Raw genomic sequence first — 18,442 nt, 5'->3', positions numbered from 1 at the left:
ACAAACTGAAGGCCGCCAGGACACTGAGACCAGCACGTCCTCATCTGATTGGCTTATCAAAACGTTTGTAACTTTATTAAAGAACAACAACAAAAAAAATCAACAAAACGTGCTCAAATTAATGACCCAACAACAATAATAATCATTATAATTTCAACAAGGTGTTGCGCAATTCTGTGCAAGAGCAGAAGTTTAAAATTAACTAATCAACCACCGTTGTGTTCAGAGAGGCTTATTAATGATCGCAAAATATCAAGCCTGAAAACCTAATATCGTGACGGACTGAATGTTATGTTTTTAACGTAATCTCTGGTCGGCTTGCTGCATGCAGGCGGTTGCCATCCATATAAATATATATATGGCCGATAGATCAGCACACCTCTAATATATATATATATATATATATATATATATATATATATATATATATATATATATATATATATATATATAATTCCCTTCTCACCCTCCGCGGGTGGTCTGTTTCATCCTCTGAGCTCGGGTCCTCTACCAGAGGCCTGGGAGCTTGAGGGTTCTGCGCAGTATCTTGGCTGTGCCTAGAACTGCACATTTCTGGACTGAGATGTCTGATGTTGTTCCTGGGATCTGTTTGAGCCACTGCTCCAGTTTGGGGGTGACTGCCCCGAGGGCCCCGATGACCACAGGCACCACTGTGGTCTTCACCTTCCAGGTCTTTTCCAGGTTATCCCACTTTTTCCAACTGCATGCGCCCTAATCAGACGCACACAATGCGTGATCTCTCATGGAAATCCACATGCCTTCAAGTACAACTTTTTTTTAAACACATGCGCACTTTCAAAGTTTCAAAGAACCTAGCTCCAACTAGGCGCAGCAAGAGCATTACACGTTTTCGATGTGCACCGTTACTGTGTAAACACAGATCGTAATCAGAACGTTATCGTGTAAACGATCCAACAAAAACGGAACAAAAGTGCCGTTTTTGTTGGATCGTTGTCGTGTAAACGCCCCCTTATGAAAGATTTAAGAATTATCGGCCGATTCTCCAAACCTCTGTGACCGCAGAGCTTATAAAAGTCCAACAGGTTCGATCGGTTTGTGTGTCCAAGGCAGGAGCAACACGAACCGATTCCAGTCACGAACATCCCGATTCCAGAGGATAATCCAGGCCCCGTTTACACGACAACGATTTCGGGGGAAAACGGAAGAGTTTTGTTGCGTTTGTAGTGTGCGTTTACACGAAACCACCGAATGTTTTCTCTAACAACGGCACAGATTGAAAACGGGTTCCAGACCAGCTCATGCATAGTATGACGCAAAACATAGCTGCTTCCTACAATCCACAGAAGAAGAAGAAACTACTCACAATGCTGGTGTTACCGTTTCCCCATCAGATTCGGTTCCCTCAGCGCCTCTTCACCGCTCCGCACCGCCCAGGTGGCAAAATACACGGCTGCTTGTTCAGCGCTCTTATCTAGAGAACTACGGACCAGGACCAGCCCGGCTCCAGACGAGTTTAACAGGAGGGGCACCGACTTATTTTGGGGGGCAAAATGAATCTACGTAGCTGAACATAGACAACAACACCAGCAGCCTACAGGCTACTTGTTAACAAGCTTAACGTGCTGTATTGATATTAGCCAGTCATCTTTTAGCTATCATCACCTGCATCCAACAGCTTTACTCAACTCAGTCGGTTAGTTCGGGGGAAAAACTGTGCCAAGTTATTTACGTTTTGCTGGGTTGCTGCCATGATTCTAACACACACCTGCGCAGCAGCATCAGGTCTCCTTCGCTGCCTCACAGGTGTAAACCCAGCGCAAGCGTCTCAGCGTTCATGTTGCGTTTGAAGGCGGCTCGGAAAAACAGGTTACGACTTGTTAGCGACGGATAAAACTGTTTTAACTGCTGAAAAAGGTAACAGAGGACACGGATATGGGACGTGCGGGAACTCCTATTTTATCAAATTGATATAGGAATAACAGACTGTTGGCCATTCCAAGGTAAAAACAATAAACAGCTTCCAGTCCGGGGCCGCTACGGACACCGTGAAATCTCAAACAAGGTGTTTCAGCAAAGTTATCCCACTTTTTCCAACTGCATGCGCCCTAATCAGACCACACAATGCGTGTTCTCTCACGGAAATCCACATGCCTTCAAGTACAACTTTTTTTAAACACATGCGCACTTTCAAAGTTTCAAAGAACTTAGCTCCAACTAGGCGCAGCAAGAGCATTACACGTTTTCGATGTGCACCGTTACTGTGTAAACACAGATCGTAATCAGAACGTTATCGTGTAAACGATCCAACAAAAACGGAACAAAAGTGCCGTTTTTGTTGGATCGTTGTCGTGTAAACGCCCCCCCAGTAAAACCCCCAACATAGCTGGAATTTAGAATAACCAAACACGGATGACGATGTAGAAAAAATAGTGATAGTTTGTGGAGTCATTTTAAGAAATAAAAGATGTAACGAAAAGAAAAGGCGGTGGATAAAAGACGGGAGCAGCTATTTGCTGCACTATGATTTGGAGGTGAATGTTTTTTCATAGTAAACATTTTTAACTGAATAAACATAATATTGACCTTTAGATTTAATAATAAACATTTCCACATATCATCTCCGATATCCACCAGTCAGTTGCGCGATATGTCAGCTGTTTGGGATTCACCTCTGTTCTTACGTCACCGCGCGTTTTGATTGGCTACCCGTCACATTCAGCAGGTCGTATTCTCGTTCCCAGACAAGAAGAAACCCACAGGTTGCGATAAAAACTCCAAGACAACCCAAATTGGGTATATTCAGGATTTAGCGGGAACACAAACAGCTCATGATGAAACAGAAACATTTCCTAAAAAATAATGCTAGTGGAATGTTCAACTTTCTTTATCTGATGCATTCTGAAGTTTTTTTTGAGTGTTTGAGATGTTTTTTTTTTTTTTTTTTAAAGAAAACTCATTTTTGAGTGGCACTGCTCTTTGAATCACTTCTTTTTTAAAAAAAATAAAAGTATCTTCTAGAGTTTAGACTGTGACTTTAAAAGTTCATCAATAATTTAAACAATTTAAACAAACACGTTTGAGCTTTCAACAGCTCTGTCTTTGGTGATACCGAAGGCTAATTGCTGCTTAAGTTCATGTTACACTTTGCAAAAACAAACCTTTATTGCAATTTAATGTTCCTGCAGTTTAGTATTTGGCCGATCCTTAAATCCAGTTGAAATGGTTGTTCCAGTGTCTACATGATTACTTCCTGGTGCAAATGTTGTTATAACCCCATCGCCAAAAAAAAAAAAAGAAAAGAAAATGGACACCACCCTTAAACAGAATGAAAAGGTGGAGCTCCTATTCTTTGTCAACACTTTAGTATTAAAGTGTTTTAGAAACAAATTTCCACCCCTGGTGTTTTATTTTCATGTTTTTTGTCATGTTAGAACCAAACGGCTGTTGAAATTGTATTTTTTAAGGTAGAGACTTATAAAGCAAGGCATTCATTGTCAGATGGAAGAAAAATAATATATGGTTTTAAGAATTTAGTTTTTAGCCTCATTCTTTATAACCTGATACAGCTAAAACCATACCAGTGCAACCAGTTGCCTTTAGGAATCACCTATGAAAATATTTTTGATTGTATGCAAAACTGAATGGATCTTTCAACTTGTTATTAATGTAAGTGTTTATGAATACAGTACCTCAGTACCATGTGATATTCTTAAAGTATGCCCAGGAACAGGCCTAACCAGAGGAAATTAAAAGTACTGTGTGTCGTCATGGAAGAACACAATGCACTGTTACAGCAGCAGTGTAGGTTTGGCTCAAGATTTCAACTCTGGACGTTCTACTCTATGAACCAGTCACGAGATGATGGAGGCCACTGGCCAGTATCTTGTTTATCTTAAGTGCGACAGCGTTCTCTCAGATGAAAACAAGAAGAAACTTCAAACTTATTTATTCATTCGTCGCAAATCAGGTGGAGGAGAATGCGGAACGCTGACAGCTGTGGCTGAGAGCTACTACTGTGTAGCTTTCAAAGAGCAAAAAGGTATTGTAAAATATAGAAGATTATAAGTGACAGTTGCAATGCGCTACGTAAAATGGTTCAAATAACACTTGATTTAAATTTTTTTTAATTCAGTAAATGAATAACAATTTATGAGCAGAGATAATCTGTAGAAATTTATTCTCTTCATTCTCCCTAGCAGCAGTTCTGTATTTTGGCCACAAAATATGTTACAAAGGGAGACGTCTAACCATGCATACAATATCTGAGCAAATATGTTGTGATTTTATAAGATGTTTTCTGAATTTCTAAACTGAACATTTTCCTCCTGCCTGTGGTTATATCTGCTCAAATGCAATTTTGTTTGATTTTCTGAATAACTGCTGTGACACATTTTGTCGTAGACCAACAGCAAGTCCTCAGGAGGCGTAAACACACGGTAGAGCTGTCAGATGGTCCTCTGGTGTTTACTGCCACAGACAGTCTACCGACTCCCAGCTCCTCTCAGAAATCAGAGCCAGCAGAGGTCAGTGTAACACCCTAATTTATGTCTTTAGACATATTTTTCTGTTTTTCTATTGTGGATGGTCAGGAAACAGAATCTTAAATGCAGAGTAAAAAGCACAATCTTGGTAGCTTTGTTATTTTTTATTTATGCGTTTACTTCCAAGGAACTTTGCTTTTCTGTGTATTAAAGAAAATACCTTTCAATTCAATTGAAAGGTATTGAATTGAAAGGTATTCAATTGAATTGAATACCTTTCAATTCAATCTTTTCAGAATTGAAAGGTATTCAATTGAATTGAATACCTTTCAATTCAATTGAAAGGTATTGAAAGGTATTCTAAAGCTGCTGAGTTCGTAAGCATATTGTTCTTCTTTGAGAATGTTTAGAAAATGTTCCGTTTCAACTTTTCTTTAACTAAACAAGGTCATGTAATGTAAGACAAACCACACCATCATGTTCTCACTTGGAAGCTTACATTTTTGCTTGATGTTTTGGGTTTGATGTGCAAAACTATTTTCTACTATTTATATTTCTACTTCAGATTATGTTGTTCAAATCTTCTGCAGTACATTTTAAACTTCAGCTTCAAATGGTTTTTCTTCAGCAGTGGAGTCTTGCGCAGTTATTGCACATAGATTCTGTTGCTCTGGAGTGTATTACTTGATGTTTTCATGGAAAAAATGTGTCCCTTCATGTCTTTTAGAAGTTCCCTGCAAGTGCTCATTGTTTCCTATGAGATTCTTTGATTTATGTTTTGACTCTACTGTTGCGTATCTCACAAATTGCACCTGGATGTGGCTGGTTTTCATGAAGAGATGTTCGTTGTCGCTCCAGATTTTGACTCTAGTGGTACTCCGTAGAACATTCGGAAGTTTTTTTTTCTTTTTTTTTTTTTAAACAATCATACCAGAATTCTTCATAGGACAACACTTTTATTGAAGCTAATTTAGAGTGACTTCTACTTAGGAACAACATTTTCTTTTTTGAAATAGTGAGATTTCAGCTGGTCTTTTTGGCTTTCAAAGCCTTTTTGAACTCCTTTTTCTTCATGTTTTTGTTATTATACCCTTTCATCTTTTTTTAAATTCAAATTCTTTTTTATTTCTATGTGGGGGATTACTTGGACAACTCAATTCCTAAAAAACAATCTAAACTTTTAAAAGGTTGTGCTGCTCTTACTGTCAATTGATTAATTTTCAGTTTTTTTTTTCCATTTTTATTTTTTTTAAATCCGACTTCTTTTAGGTTATACTTACACAGCTCACTGTCTCCTCCCTCCAACAGATGGAGAAAAGGAAATGATACCCTCCGTGTGTTTTGTCTTTATTTTGTCCTTATTGACCCAACACCTGAAACAAGAAATGCCATTATCTAGAAACTTTAAACCTTTTGCTCCAGAACAGTTGCTGATGCAGTGATACAACAGCTCAACTTAGTAACTTTGGATAATTATTGATATACTTATCTAAATACTTCTCTTTTGTTTTTTTTTACAGCAGAACATTAAAAGTACCACATCCCTCCCTAATGGTATGTTAACGTTACTTATCAATCCTTCCTGATGAAAACATTGTGGATCTCCAAGCTGTTCACACATATAAGCTTGGTTTTTAAGACAGGATGATACAAGGTCTTAGTAAAAACCAAAGGAAAGTCTTCAATATTTGGAGGATGACAACATCTTGACAACTGGATAAGGATTTATAATAAATCTGTGCTTTTATTTTCTAATTTCTGTAGGAAGGAGGAATCTTTTCAGAGGCAGCAACACATTGTCATTTAATGCAAAACGTTTGGTAAAAGATGGCTAGCACTCGCTGTCAGAACAGACCCTTGTTTGATACCTACCAATTGTCATTTGCTTGATATTGTCTCGCAGTTTTCACAAGAAGAATTGTGGTGTTGGGAAAGACTGGAGCAGGGAAGAGCAGCCTGGCCAACACCTTGTTGGGGGAGAATGTGTGCAAACCAGATGATTCTGCCGTATCTGGAACAAGTCAATGTCAGGCGGAGTCAAGAACGGTCAACGGGAGAAGCATAAAACTCATCGACACTCCTGGATTTTTTGACACCATAAGATCTGAGGAAGTGATGAAGGAGGAGATCATGAAGTGTATGATTGAAACTGCTCCTGGTCCGCATGTTTTTATGATTGTACTTAAAGTGGATAAATACACAAAGCAGGAGATTGAGATCATTAATAAGCTGACTGAGTATTTCTCAGATGAAGCCCTAAAGTTCACCATAGTGCTTTTCACTCATGGTGACCAGCTGCTTGAAGGAACAACTATTGAGCAGTTTGTCAGTGAAAGTCCAGATTTAAATGAATTAGTCAAGAAGTGTGGCAACCGCTGCAACGTCATTGATAATAAATACTGGAAATACAGCCTTGATAGATACAGGAGCAACAAGGTCCAAGTAAATGAGATTCTCAACACCATAGACAAGATTATTGAGGAGAACGGCGGAAAGCACTACAGTCAGGAGGTGCTGGAGACCATGAGCAGAGAGTTAGAAGAAGAGCAACAGCGTTTAAAGCAAGAGTCTCCCAATCTTTCAACAGCTGAGGTTGAAAAAAAGGCTAAAGCTGTGGTGCAGGAGAAATGGTCACATTACGTTTTTAGAGTCAGCAAAGAGGTGTTGCTAAAAACCTTCCTAAGTGGCGGCAAGAACCTAATGACAGACGACCCACTGTTCTTGGCGATTAAGGTAGGAGTAACGGGCGCCATGGCGGCAGCTGTAGCAAGAAGAGCAGGTTCAGCAGGAGGAGCCGGTGCATCTGTTAAGGAAGAAGATTCGGCTGAAGGAAGAGCTGCGGCAGAAGGAGCTGTTGTAGCAGGAGAAAAAAGTGCAGCAATAAAATAGAGACAATCATCCTCTTCTATGGTTGCATGTGGCTAAAAGTTAACTGTCTACAAATAAATGTGTAATTCCAAGTAAATACATGAAAACTGAATAGAATTATGAATGACATCTATATGCCTTCCTTCCATCCATGATGATCCAACTTTAGTCTTTACTTAAAGTTCTTTTAGAGCGTTATTATTAATGCATTAACTGATTACATAAACATGGTAAACACACTTTGAATCGTTTTCACATTGATCTGTTCATGTTTCATTTTTCATATTAAGTTTTAGAAATGCTTACTGTACTTTTTTCTCATCTCAGTGTTTGGTATAAAGTCAAAGTATGACTGTCACATGACGATAACTTTTTCAAAAGTCCCGGCAACCTTTAATTGAGTTTATAGAATCACATTATGTCAAAGCATTGATTTTTTTAACAATAGCAAAATTATGTTAATAGGTGAGTTTTTATTTTGTTCTCAAATCTCTGTTTATTCATTATGTAAATGATAACTAATAAAATTCCAATGCAGTTTTCAGTCGTTTCACTTTTTTTGCCTGAAAAGATACAAGAGACATTCAGAAGTGATGACCATGACAACCAGACAAACGCTCTAGAAAATGTTTTATTTTCTGTATTTGAGTTAGTTTTCTTTTACACTTCTCCAACCCAATCATATTTATGAAGAACTTTAAGAAAAACACAGTGAACACAGAGATGTTGAGGCATTTTGCGCCATCTGAAAACAGGCGATGGTCACAAAGCCCAGAGGTGAAAAAGGCTTGGATCACTGTTTCAAATTGGTGAGCAGTTACACTGGCTTAATGAAATGTATTTGGAATGATTTAACTTGTAAATCTCGCTCCCGCTGTTGGACCAGTTTCTTTTTATTTGTCTTCTTGACAATACACAAAACACCCTAACACACCTTGGCCTTGAACCTGCCGGTTTCACTTGAAGTTGAACCCTGTCAGTTGAAGACTGAAAATTTCCAGAGGTTCAGTACATTTGCTGATGGGCGGAGACCATTTCTATCAGTCAATCAAGTTTATTTGTATAGGACATTTCAGCAACGAAACCATTCAAAGTGCTTAACATCATAAAAACATGAAAGCATCATAAACATATCCTGCAATCAACAATTGTGAAAACCTGTAACAGATTTTGCATTTTGTCAAATGCCATCATTGAAGTAATCAATACACATCAAATATGTTGGTCGATGATCTGTTTCTGATGGACCAAAAGCAACTCTACACTGCTGGGTTTTTAATCTAGATTTAACTCATTGTTCCAGATTTGTGATACATAGAAGCTGAATGCTGCTTCTCCATGTTTGGTTCTGGTTCTGGGGATACAGAGCAGATCCAGAACCAGAAAACCTGAGAAGTCTGGAAGGTTGATACAACAGCAGATCTTTAATGTATTCTGGTGATAAGCTGTATCTTTTTTATAAACTAACAACAGTATTTTATAGTCTATTCTCTGAGCTACAGGGAGCTATACAGTGTAGGGACTTTAAAACTGGTGTTATGTGCTCTTCCTGGGGTTTTAGTGAGAACAAGAGCAGCAGCATCTGGATCAGCTGCAGCTGTTTGATTGATTTTTTTAGGCAGACCTGTGAAGACGCTGTTGCAGTAATCAATACGACTGAAGACAAATTCCTGGATGAGTTTCTCTAGATCTCGGTGAGACATAAATACTCTAATCCTGTTCTTCAGGTGATTGAAGGCCGACTTTGTGACTGTCTTTATGTGGCTCTGAAGGTTCAGGTCAGAATCCATCACTACTCCTTGGTTTCAGTTGTAATAACTGAAGCTGTGCATTGACTCTAGATTGCTCCTCCTCAGGTCCAAAGATAATAACTTCAGTTTTGTTTCTGTTCAGCTGGAGAAAGTTCTGGAAAGCAAAATCCAGACTGAAAGACATCAAAGCAGTTGATCATCATTAAGAAGCTATTTAACTGTTGAAACAGTTTTCTCAGTCATTTTGTTGATGAATGTAAGTTTGTAGATAGTCTTGTGTTTCTGCAGATTATTCATAGTCATAGTCAGGCTTAAAGCAGACATCTTATGCTTTTAAATTCTTACTTTTTACATTTAAATAATTTAGTCCTGTACAGTGGAACTGCAATGCTTGGATATAAATTAATTTTACTGTAACTCTACAGACCTCTTTAACCTCATTTATGGGGTGCTGTCTGAGAGCAACATGTTTGGATGCTGTCTCTTTAAATGCATGTGAGCCACTAAGCACCACCCAACTGGGAGGCGTTTTGTTGGACCACAGGAGGAATTTTAATCTCCTTGAACAAACTAGTGCAGATGCAGAGAGAACAGATAAACCTTACATAATTAAACAGAGAAGAATGCTATTTTTCTTGTAAAACTAATATTGAAACATATTTCCCTATGAAATGACACTGTCTTATCACAGATGACACCTGTTTAGTCATTCGTTCTGTTCACCATGATGAAGCAAGTCAGACAGGTCAGATGAGAGCAAAGCAGTCACACTGAGGCAGGTTGGAGCTACAGACCAAGAGAAAAGACCAAAGAAGGAGGCATTTCATATTTCACTACTAATATATTTTTTTTCAAAATGGAAGGTAAGTTTTATAAATAAATCTTCCCCTAAATACCTTGAATTTACCTGTTACAAAAATCAATGAGATGGAAAGAGGTTTTAGCTGTTTCTGTCACGTGAACCTGGTTTGATTATGATTCAACATTACATATAGATGCCTCCTAAAGATTACTTTAACAGGTAAAAGTTGCCAATTCTTTTTTTCTACTATGATTTACTCAAGCAGCAAGTTTTGCTCTGCCACCCTTAACCAGCTTATCAACAAAACAATTTTTATTAGTGAAATTAAGAGAAACAAGGTAACGCTTTATTTGAAGGGGTGTCCATAAGACTGACATGACACTGTCATAAACATAACAACGATCATGAATACAAAGGAGTCCTTCATGACAATGTTTACAACTGTTGTCATGAAGTTTCATTCTGTAAATAATGACACTTTTAATGCACAGTTGCATTAAAGGTTGTTTTAAAAAGTCCATTGTCAACTTTGTGTTAAAAATATTATTATTTATTGAATGACACTTCATAAAAACAGTCATAAACATTCATAAAGACTCCTTCTTCATTACAGGTTTTATGTCATGTTTATAACGCTGTCATGTCAGTCTTATGTACACCCCATCAATTAAAGTGTTACCGAAATGAAATGTTATATAAGTCTACCGTTACAGGTTTAAAGACTTAATTTAGATGTTTTAACTCAGTTTCTGTAATGTAGTCATCAATAATCTTTACTTTAGTAGTGAAATGTTGTATCACTGCGAGCTTGTTGGAAATTAAACAAATCTTCCAATCTCGCCAAATGTACACTCTATGTTGCAGAAATTAAAGTGAAATATGATTTAGTGGTAAATGTTAGAACAATGTTGTTGGATATCGATAATAGTCAATTTCAATACAAATTAAAAAGAAGTTGTTTGGTTTGATACGGCTTTGCCCAACTGGGTAATGACATTTTTTTGGATGTACCTTTGTTGGGCTTGCTTCATGTACCAAACTACAAGATCTGCTGCGACTCGTTAGTCCACACTAGCCAAGGATTAAATAAAGTTTAAAATTTTGCATCAAACTGTTGGTTGTTGAATCAATATAGCTTTAAAAAAAATTCAGATGTAGCTGTGTTTTTGTACACGAAGCAAAAAGGTTAGTTTAATGATTTGTTGTTCTTTCCCTTTAGCTCCAGCCGCATTCAGGATCGTCCTGCTGGGGGAAAGTCGGAACGGGAAGAGCAGCCTGGCCAACACCATTTTTGGAGAAGCCATATTCTTCGTAAAAAATTTTAACGACATGAATTCCTTTGCTACCAAAGCACAAACAAAACTTGTCAACGGAAAAAACTTTACTTTGATCGATACTCCTGGGCTGTTCGACTCAGGCAGGTCTCTGGAGGCCGTGAAACCCGAGTTACTGAGGTGCATCGTAGAGTGCGCTCCCGGGCCTCACGTTTTTCTGATCGTTCTCAAAGTGGAGAAGTACACCGAGCAGGAGGAAGACGTCATCGCTAACATACGGCGATACTTCTCCGATGACGCCCTGAAGTACGCAGCGGTGGTCTTCACCCACGGTGACCAGCTGCCTGAGGGGATGGAAATCAAACAGTATGCTGATCAGAGTGACGGTCTGAGGGAACTGGTGGAGAAGTGTGGCGGTCGCTGCCATGTTTTTGATAACAGGTACTGGAAGAACAACCAGGAAGACAATTATAGAACCAACAAGTTCCAGGTGGCCGAGCTGCTCAACACCATAGATAAGATGTTGATGGAGAACAGAGGAGGGTTCTACAGAAGTAAAACACTCAATGACATTGAGAGAGAAATGCAAGAGGAGATAAAGCTTTTAAAACTGTCAGCAGAGAACATGTCAGAGGATGAAATGAGACAGCAGGTAAAAAGTGTCGTCCTAAAAAAACAGTTGAAGAAAACCTTTTGGAAAAAGGTCTCAGTTGGCGCAGCTGGTGTTGGTCTTGGTGTTGGATTACTTGCTTTGTTGATCATCTCTGGATTAAACTCAACATCAAACGTAGCAGAGGAATCAGCTGTGGAAGCAGCTCAAACCGTTTTACATCAGAAAGCTGAGCAGGCAATACCAAACACATTTGAAGCCATTTGTGACTATCTTAATGCATTATTTGAACGAACGTACAATCCTTTCTGTCCATTTGACTAATCATTAAGTGTTTTAGATTATTTTTGCCATTAGAAATATGTCTATATACTTGTACATGTGTGTTGATACATTTTTCTCCCAAAATAAAACACCTTGACTATCCTGTGTGTCATGGCTGCTCTTGTGTCAAAAGGAATGTCAGAGTAGTTTCTGTGCAGGAGGAGGTTCTCATCACACTAAAAGTAAAAAGTACCAGCAGATAAGTTTCTGGTTTCAGAAACTTTACTTATGAAAATAATTAACTTCATACAAATTCCAAATATAACAATATAACAACAATACAAACAGAGAAGGGAACAGAATATGACCAAACTTATCATTATAAATGACATTCAAGAAAAATGTACTTCAAAAATGAAAACCCAAGCACCCATAGAATGTGAAAATTACAAGTTTATGGACAAATCTTCCATAAGAAGGTTTGTCTTATTGTAATTTCATGACTGGGTGACAGATCTTTGGCCTTTTTTAGGGACCTTTCTGTATTACAAAAAATCTGAGAATCAAAAACGAAACCAAATAAAACAACCTTTAGTTTGGTATTTGGTCACTGAAGGTGTGGACACAACCATCTTAAAACCTTTTGTTTGGATAATTGCTAATATAATGATCCATGACGTCACTCAGATTAAATTCACTTTTAAAAGACCTGACAGCATGTCCTCCTGTTCCCACACTGAACAACACCCTGAAGTTGCAGATAGAAGTCACTTTCACTTCTAAGTCCTGCATTGTTAGAACATTCATTCATTGGTAACAACAGCAGCCTTACCACTTGAACTTTTTCACATTACTGTCACGTAACAGTTCAAAGTGTTGATTTTTTATTTTTGATGGATTTTGTGATGGAGCATCAGAAAGTAACATAGTTGACAGTGAGATGGAAAATTATTCAAGACTTTAAAAATATGTTAAAATGGGAATCCTTCCCAAACATTTTTGTGCTGCTCTGAATGAGCAGGATATGAAAGAAATCATTATTTTTGCTAACAAGAACAACATATATTCCTGTTGATTACTTAAAGAAATCACAAACTGTTCTGTTTAGACAAACTAGTTCTAATTAGAGTGTTTATCTGTTAATGATCTCCTTGTATTAACTGTAATTCACTCAAAGTTACAAAACACTTTAGAAAACATCTTAATTCACATTTTGAGCTTCGTCCAGCTTTGTATTTGGCCACACCTTCATTTTAATTGGATTGTTATTCCAGTACTTATTTAAAGTAGCATAGAAACCAGATTGACAACAAAACAAATGAATCTTTTTTAAATGTCAAACTTATTTCCAGTTGTTCTACCTTCCACAACAAAAACAGTATGAAGGGGTGGAGCAAATAATCCCAAATAATAGTCTATTGTTACAGATCCTTAGTGTTCATACTGGTTGTGATTTTCTTCTCTCAGTATTCGATCATGCAAATTGTATCTTATTGGGACTTTGCTCGGAAGAGCAACCCAAACTATCACAAGAAACACAAATCTGAAAGTAAAGGGGAATAAGAGTTTGTATTCAACCCGCTTTACTCTGACTTCCATGAATAAAATAAAACCTAGCATGAACTGCCTTCTTAAGTCACCTAAGTGGAAAATAAATATCACCTTTAATCATAAATAAATCTTTTCACCCCAAAAATCTGGCAGCCCTGCTAAAAACTGATGGTTTGGAGAAGGAGAGCAGCATTAAGAAAAGACACTGAATGACATTGGTAACTCAGAAGCTGCAGAGACTCATTGCATCGGTGGGCAGCTATTTACTTTGCATACCACAAATTCAAAACCTATTGTTGAAAGAAAGCCAAAGTGTGCATGTATTTGGTGACAAGATGCAGCCATGGTGGTCGAATATCTAAAAAAAGAGAGAGAAAGGTGGAGCTGAGGGACCTCTGTAGATGTCACACTGTAAAACTGAAATATGAGTCAAAGGATTACCATCATTAATTCATGTAATTATGAATCAAATGTTTTTAATGGCTCAAAGATGTTCCGCTTTCGGCCGTGTTTGTCTATACAGGCAGCAGCAAAGGAGCACATGTCAGAAAAGCAAAGCCAATAAAAAAGAAATAGCAGTTACACACTTGCAAAGAAAAAACTAAATATAATCAAGAGAAATGTTTTGAAGAATTCACTTGGATTCACTGCAAAGTGTTTGCATTTAAAAGCCTCTAAGCAATATTTTCTTTACAGCCCAGAGACCCACAGAGCTGTGCTGTAGCACCTATTTATTCTTTCCTCTGGGAACATCAACATGCTTTGCAGCGCTGAAGGAACGACACTTATGAAACATGCATCCGACGTGGTGCTGGTGACTCATTTGATCGACTGCATTGTGGTTAAAAACTTGGTCCAGCCTATTGCAGAGAACGCTTTAGAAATGCTACCAAAACAAAAACACTGTGCTGTGCAAGCAGCAACCAGAGCGTCTTCTTGACCCACTGGTTTTTCAAGGTCGGGCAATGGAGCAAGTTAAGTCCCGAAACTAAATACTTTCAATGTACATTTGAAAAAAAAAAAAAAACAATAACGATAATAATGAGAGTCTGTCCTTATGAAGGGCGGGTCCAATGACTAAAAATATGATTTAATGTCGACTACAGTGACAGTTCCATTGAAATCAAACAATGAAACACAAAGCAAAACTATCCCACATCATTAACTAAGCCAGCAAAAGTAATTGTTTCAGAATAACAATTACCGTCTGAGTTGTATGATGCCTCGGTGTTTAGGAGAGCTACTCACATCACAGAGGTACAATCACTTTCAATTCACCATTTCATTTTCAGCTTCTTGAGGGCTGCACAGTGGCGCAGTTGGTGACACTGATGCCAGGGCCGTGCAGAGATCTTTGGAGGGGCGGGGGCTCAAAGTTAAAAAGGGGCACAATGAACAAGATCTTAAAACACCATACAACAATATAGCAACAACCCATATTAATCAAGAATCTAATATTTAATCTGATCATACTATATCACTGTCATCATGTGGGGGAAATGCAGAGCAAATATAGTCTATATTCTCCCTGATAGGTATAAAGTTGCTGTTTCTGCTGCTGACAGAGGTGGAGGGCTGAGTTGATCTGAGACTGGAGCTGTTAGACCAGAGGAGAGAAGGTCGCTGGTTATGAAGGTATGAAATAAGCAAATTTGTTGCTATTTTACTAAATAAGCCCTAATAAAATCTGTTTAATCTCTATAACAACTTGGCTGCAGATTGCTTCAAAGATCAAAAAAGCTCAAAGAGGTTAACTCTACGTATTTTTTGATGTTAGCACTTCTGAGATCTAGAATCATAAGACTGAGATATCAAGGTAAAGAAAACTCAATAGCTGCTGGTAGGGCCCTCCAGACATTTATTTAGCTTTTATCATTTAAGGCGATTGGCATCAGTGAAATCTTTTCTTTCCAGGCAGCATTTTGAAACAGTGATCCACGCTTTTATTTCAACTCGATTGGATTATTGTAACGCACTTTATCTGGGAGTCAGTCAGTCGCTGCTCTCACGTCTGCAGCTGGTTCAGAATGCCACTGCACGACTTTTGACAGGAACTCGAAAGAGGGAACATGTGATCCCTGTCCTGACCTCACTTCACTGGCTGCCTGTATATTTTAGGATTCATTTTAAAATTCTTATGTTTGTTTTTAAATCACTACATAATCTTGCCCCGGCTTTCCTCTCTGAGCTTCTTCACCCCTACATACCCCATCAGTCTCTCAGGTCAGCCGATCAGTTGCTCTTGGAGGAACTTAGATCCAGAAGGAAGTTCAGAGGCGACAGGGCTTTCTCTGTCATTGGCCCTAAGTTATGGAATGACTTGCAGGTTAGAGAGGCCCCTTCACTGTCCACTTTTAAAGTTCGTCTTAAAACCCATCTATTTTACTTGGCTTTCAACTCCAACGGGATCTAGTTTTTAAATTGTATGTTTGTTCTTAAACTGTAAGAGTTTTTATTATTAGGGGCATGCCATAGCAATGCATAAGGAGAGCAGTACTGACTTGCGAAGCAAGTCAGTACTGCCTCCATGCATTGCATGGCAGGCACCTATTGTTCTACACCCAATAGAATGTCTCTTTATTATTAGGGGCATGCCATAGCAATGCATAAGGAGAGCAGTACTGACTTGCGAAGCAAGTCAGTACTGCCTCCATGCATTGCATGGCAGGCACCTATTGTTCTACACCCAATAGAACGCCTCTTTATTATTATTATTAGGGGCATGCCATAGCAATGCATAAGGAGAGCAGTACTGACTTGCGAAGCAAGTCAGTACTGCCTCCATGCATTGCATGGCAGGCACCTATTGTTCTACACCCAATAGAACGCCTCTTTATTATTTATTATTCTTCCATCACCGTTAATGCGGCTCGTACCGCTGCGTGCCCACCCACAAAAGTGGTATCAAATCGTGCGGCTCGAGGCCGGCATTATTGCTATTATTTTTATTGGGGATCGGAGTTAAAATGATTACATAAATTAATAAAAACGAAAAAATTTGAGATTTTGTGTCTCACAGAATCAGTAATCTTTCTCTATGAAACACACACACAGGACTGTTTATGGCTGACTCAAAAACCCTTTTTAAATCCCCCTCACAGGCATAAATATCGCCCTATTGGTCTGAAAGTTGGTCATAACATAGATACACATGCATGCTCATGTACAATGTTTACAAAAATTTGCTAGGGCTTATGCTTTTTGTCAGGGTCCTTCAGACTGACGCCTGGTGTCTCCCAAGTATAGAAACTGTGTCTGAAGAGGATTTTCCCGCTCTTTGGCTCTCACAGCTGCAGGGGATTAATTACCATAGCAACAGAACAGCGTCTGGAACTGCAGCTCCCAGGACTGCACTGTAGGGTTTACTGGTATTTACAACTTCTTGTGTTTTCAGCATTATACTACTGATTCAAGACTATAACCATTACACATATGTCCCCCCATGTTAAAATCTGACATAAATAAGAATAAATAGTTGATTAAAAGTCTATGGACAGAAAATAACGTCGCTGCTCCTTTAAGGAACCAGCGGCACAGACGCAGCGCCTGCGATGCTACAGATCACAAACCTGACAGAGAGAGCAGAAGAGGATTCGTAGGAAAAGAGCGGTGATGCTCAGCAAGGCAGGTCATTAGCATTTGTACAAAAGTTAGCATTTCACTGTCTATGACTAGTGCACTAGCACTTTTACCTAAAGTTAGCTTTTACCTAATTTTCTCATTAATTAGACATGTTTAGTATACTGAATACAGTAGTAAAATTAAAACAACATGGTCGTGTTGCTCCACATGCTACTGCCAGCATATTGGCTAATTTTAGCTTATGCATCAATTCTAACATAATGAATGGTACAACTACAGTTTATTAAACATGCTTCTGCCTCTCCACAGGTTATTGACTACGTTGCAGCTTTCTTTAGCATTAATGCTAATTTTTAACATCATAGCGCTGCGTCAAAGCCGACGGGCACACTTTGGCATGCCCCTTTAAAATTTCTGCAGGAATTTTCTAGTTATTATATATTTATTCTTCCGTCACCGTTAATGCGGCTCGTACCGCTGTGTGCCCACCCACAAAAGTGGTATCAAAACGTGCGGCTCGTACCCGAGAAGGGAGCTATTACTTTTATTGGGGATTGGAGTTAAAATGATTACATAAATTAATAAAAACTAAAAAATTTGAGATTTTGTGTCTCACAGAATCAGTAATCTTTCTCTATGAAACACACACACAGGACTGTTTATGGCTGACTCAAAAACCCTTTTAAATCCCCCTCACAGGCATAAATATCGCCCTATTGGTCTGAAAGTTGGTCATAACATAGATACACATGCCTGCTCATGTACAATGTTTACAAAAATTTGCTAGGGCTTATGCTTTTTGTCAGGGTCCTTCAGACTGACGCCTGGTGTCTCCCAAGTATAGAAACTGTGTCTGAAGAGGATTTTCCCGCTCTTTGGCTCTCACAGCTGCAGGGGATTAATTACCATAGCAACAGAAGAACAGAGTGTCTGGAACTGCAGCTCCCCAGGACTGCACTGTAGGGTTTTCTGGTATTTACAACTGCTTGTGTTTTCAGCATTATACTACTGATTCAAGACTATAACCATTACACATATGTCCCCCATGTTAAAATCTGACATAAATAAGAATAAATAGCTGATTAAAAGTCTATGGACAGAAAATAACGTCGCTGCTCCTTTAAGGAACCAGCGGCACAGACGCAGCGCCTGCGATGCTACAGATCACAAACCTGACAGAGAGCGGAAGAGGATTCGTAGGAAAAGAGCGGTGATGCTCAGCAAGGCAGGTCATTAGCATTTGTACAAAAGTTAGCATTTCACTGTCTATGACTAGT

The 18,442-nt window shown here is 38.6% G+C and overlaps 2 protein-coding genes across 2 annotated transcripts; both read left to right on the top strand.

Moving 5' to 3' along the window:
• The first annotated feature begins 3,671 nt into the window (after positions 1-3,671).
• On the top strand, positions 3,672-7,875 carry LOC103480415 (GTPase IMAP family member 7-like). The gene is made up of 4 exons (XM_081600027.1): positions 3,672-4,021; positions 4,384-4,505; positions 5,984-6,017; positions 6,367-7,875. The coding sequence occupies exons 1-4, from the start codon at positions 3,841-3,843 to the stop codon at positions 7,350-7,352; spliced, it is 1,323 nt and encodes a 440-aa protein (XP_081456153.1). The 5' UTR covers positions 3,672-3,840; the 3' UTR covers positions 7,353-7,875.
• A 1,742-nt stretch (positions 7,876-9,617) lies between these two features.
• On the top strand, positions 9,618-12,211 carry LOC103480414 (GTPase IMAP family member 7-like). The gene is made up of 2 exons (XM_081599625.1): positions 9,618-9,945; positions 11,104-12,211. The coding sequence occupies exons 1-2, from the start codon at positions 9,939-9,941 to the stop codon at positions 12,090-12,092; spliced, it is 996 nt and encodes a 331-aa protein (XP_081455751.1). The 5' UTR covers positions 9,618-9,938; the 3' UTR covers positions 12,093-12,211.
• Positions 12,212-18,442: the final 6,231 nt, after the last annotated feature.

This window comes from Poecilia reticulata, chromosome 18 (assembly GCF_904066995.2).
Source record: "Poecilia reticulata chromosome 18, P_reticulata-male-v2, whole genome shotgun sequence".
NCBI classification, from domain to species: Eukaryota; Metazoa; Chordata; class Actinopteri; order Cyprinodontiformes; family Poeciliidae; genus Poecilia; species Poecilia reticulata.
This window is presented reverse-complemented; position numbering and strand designations above follow the sequence as displayed.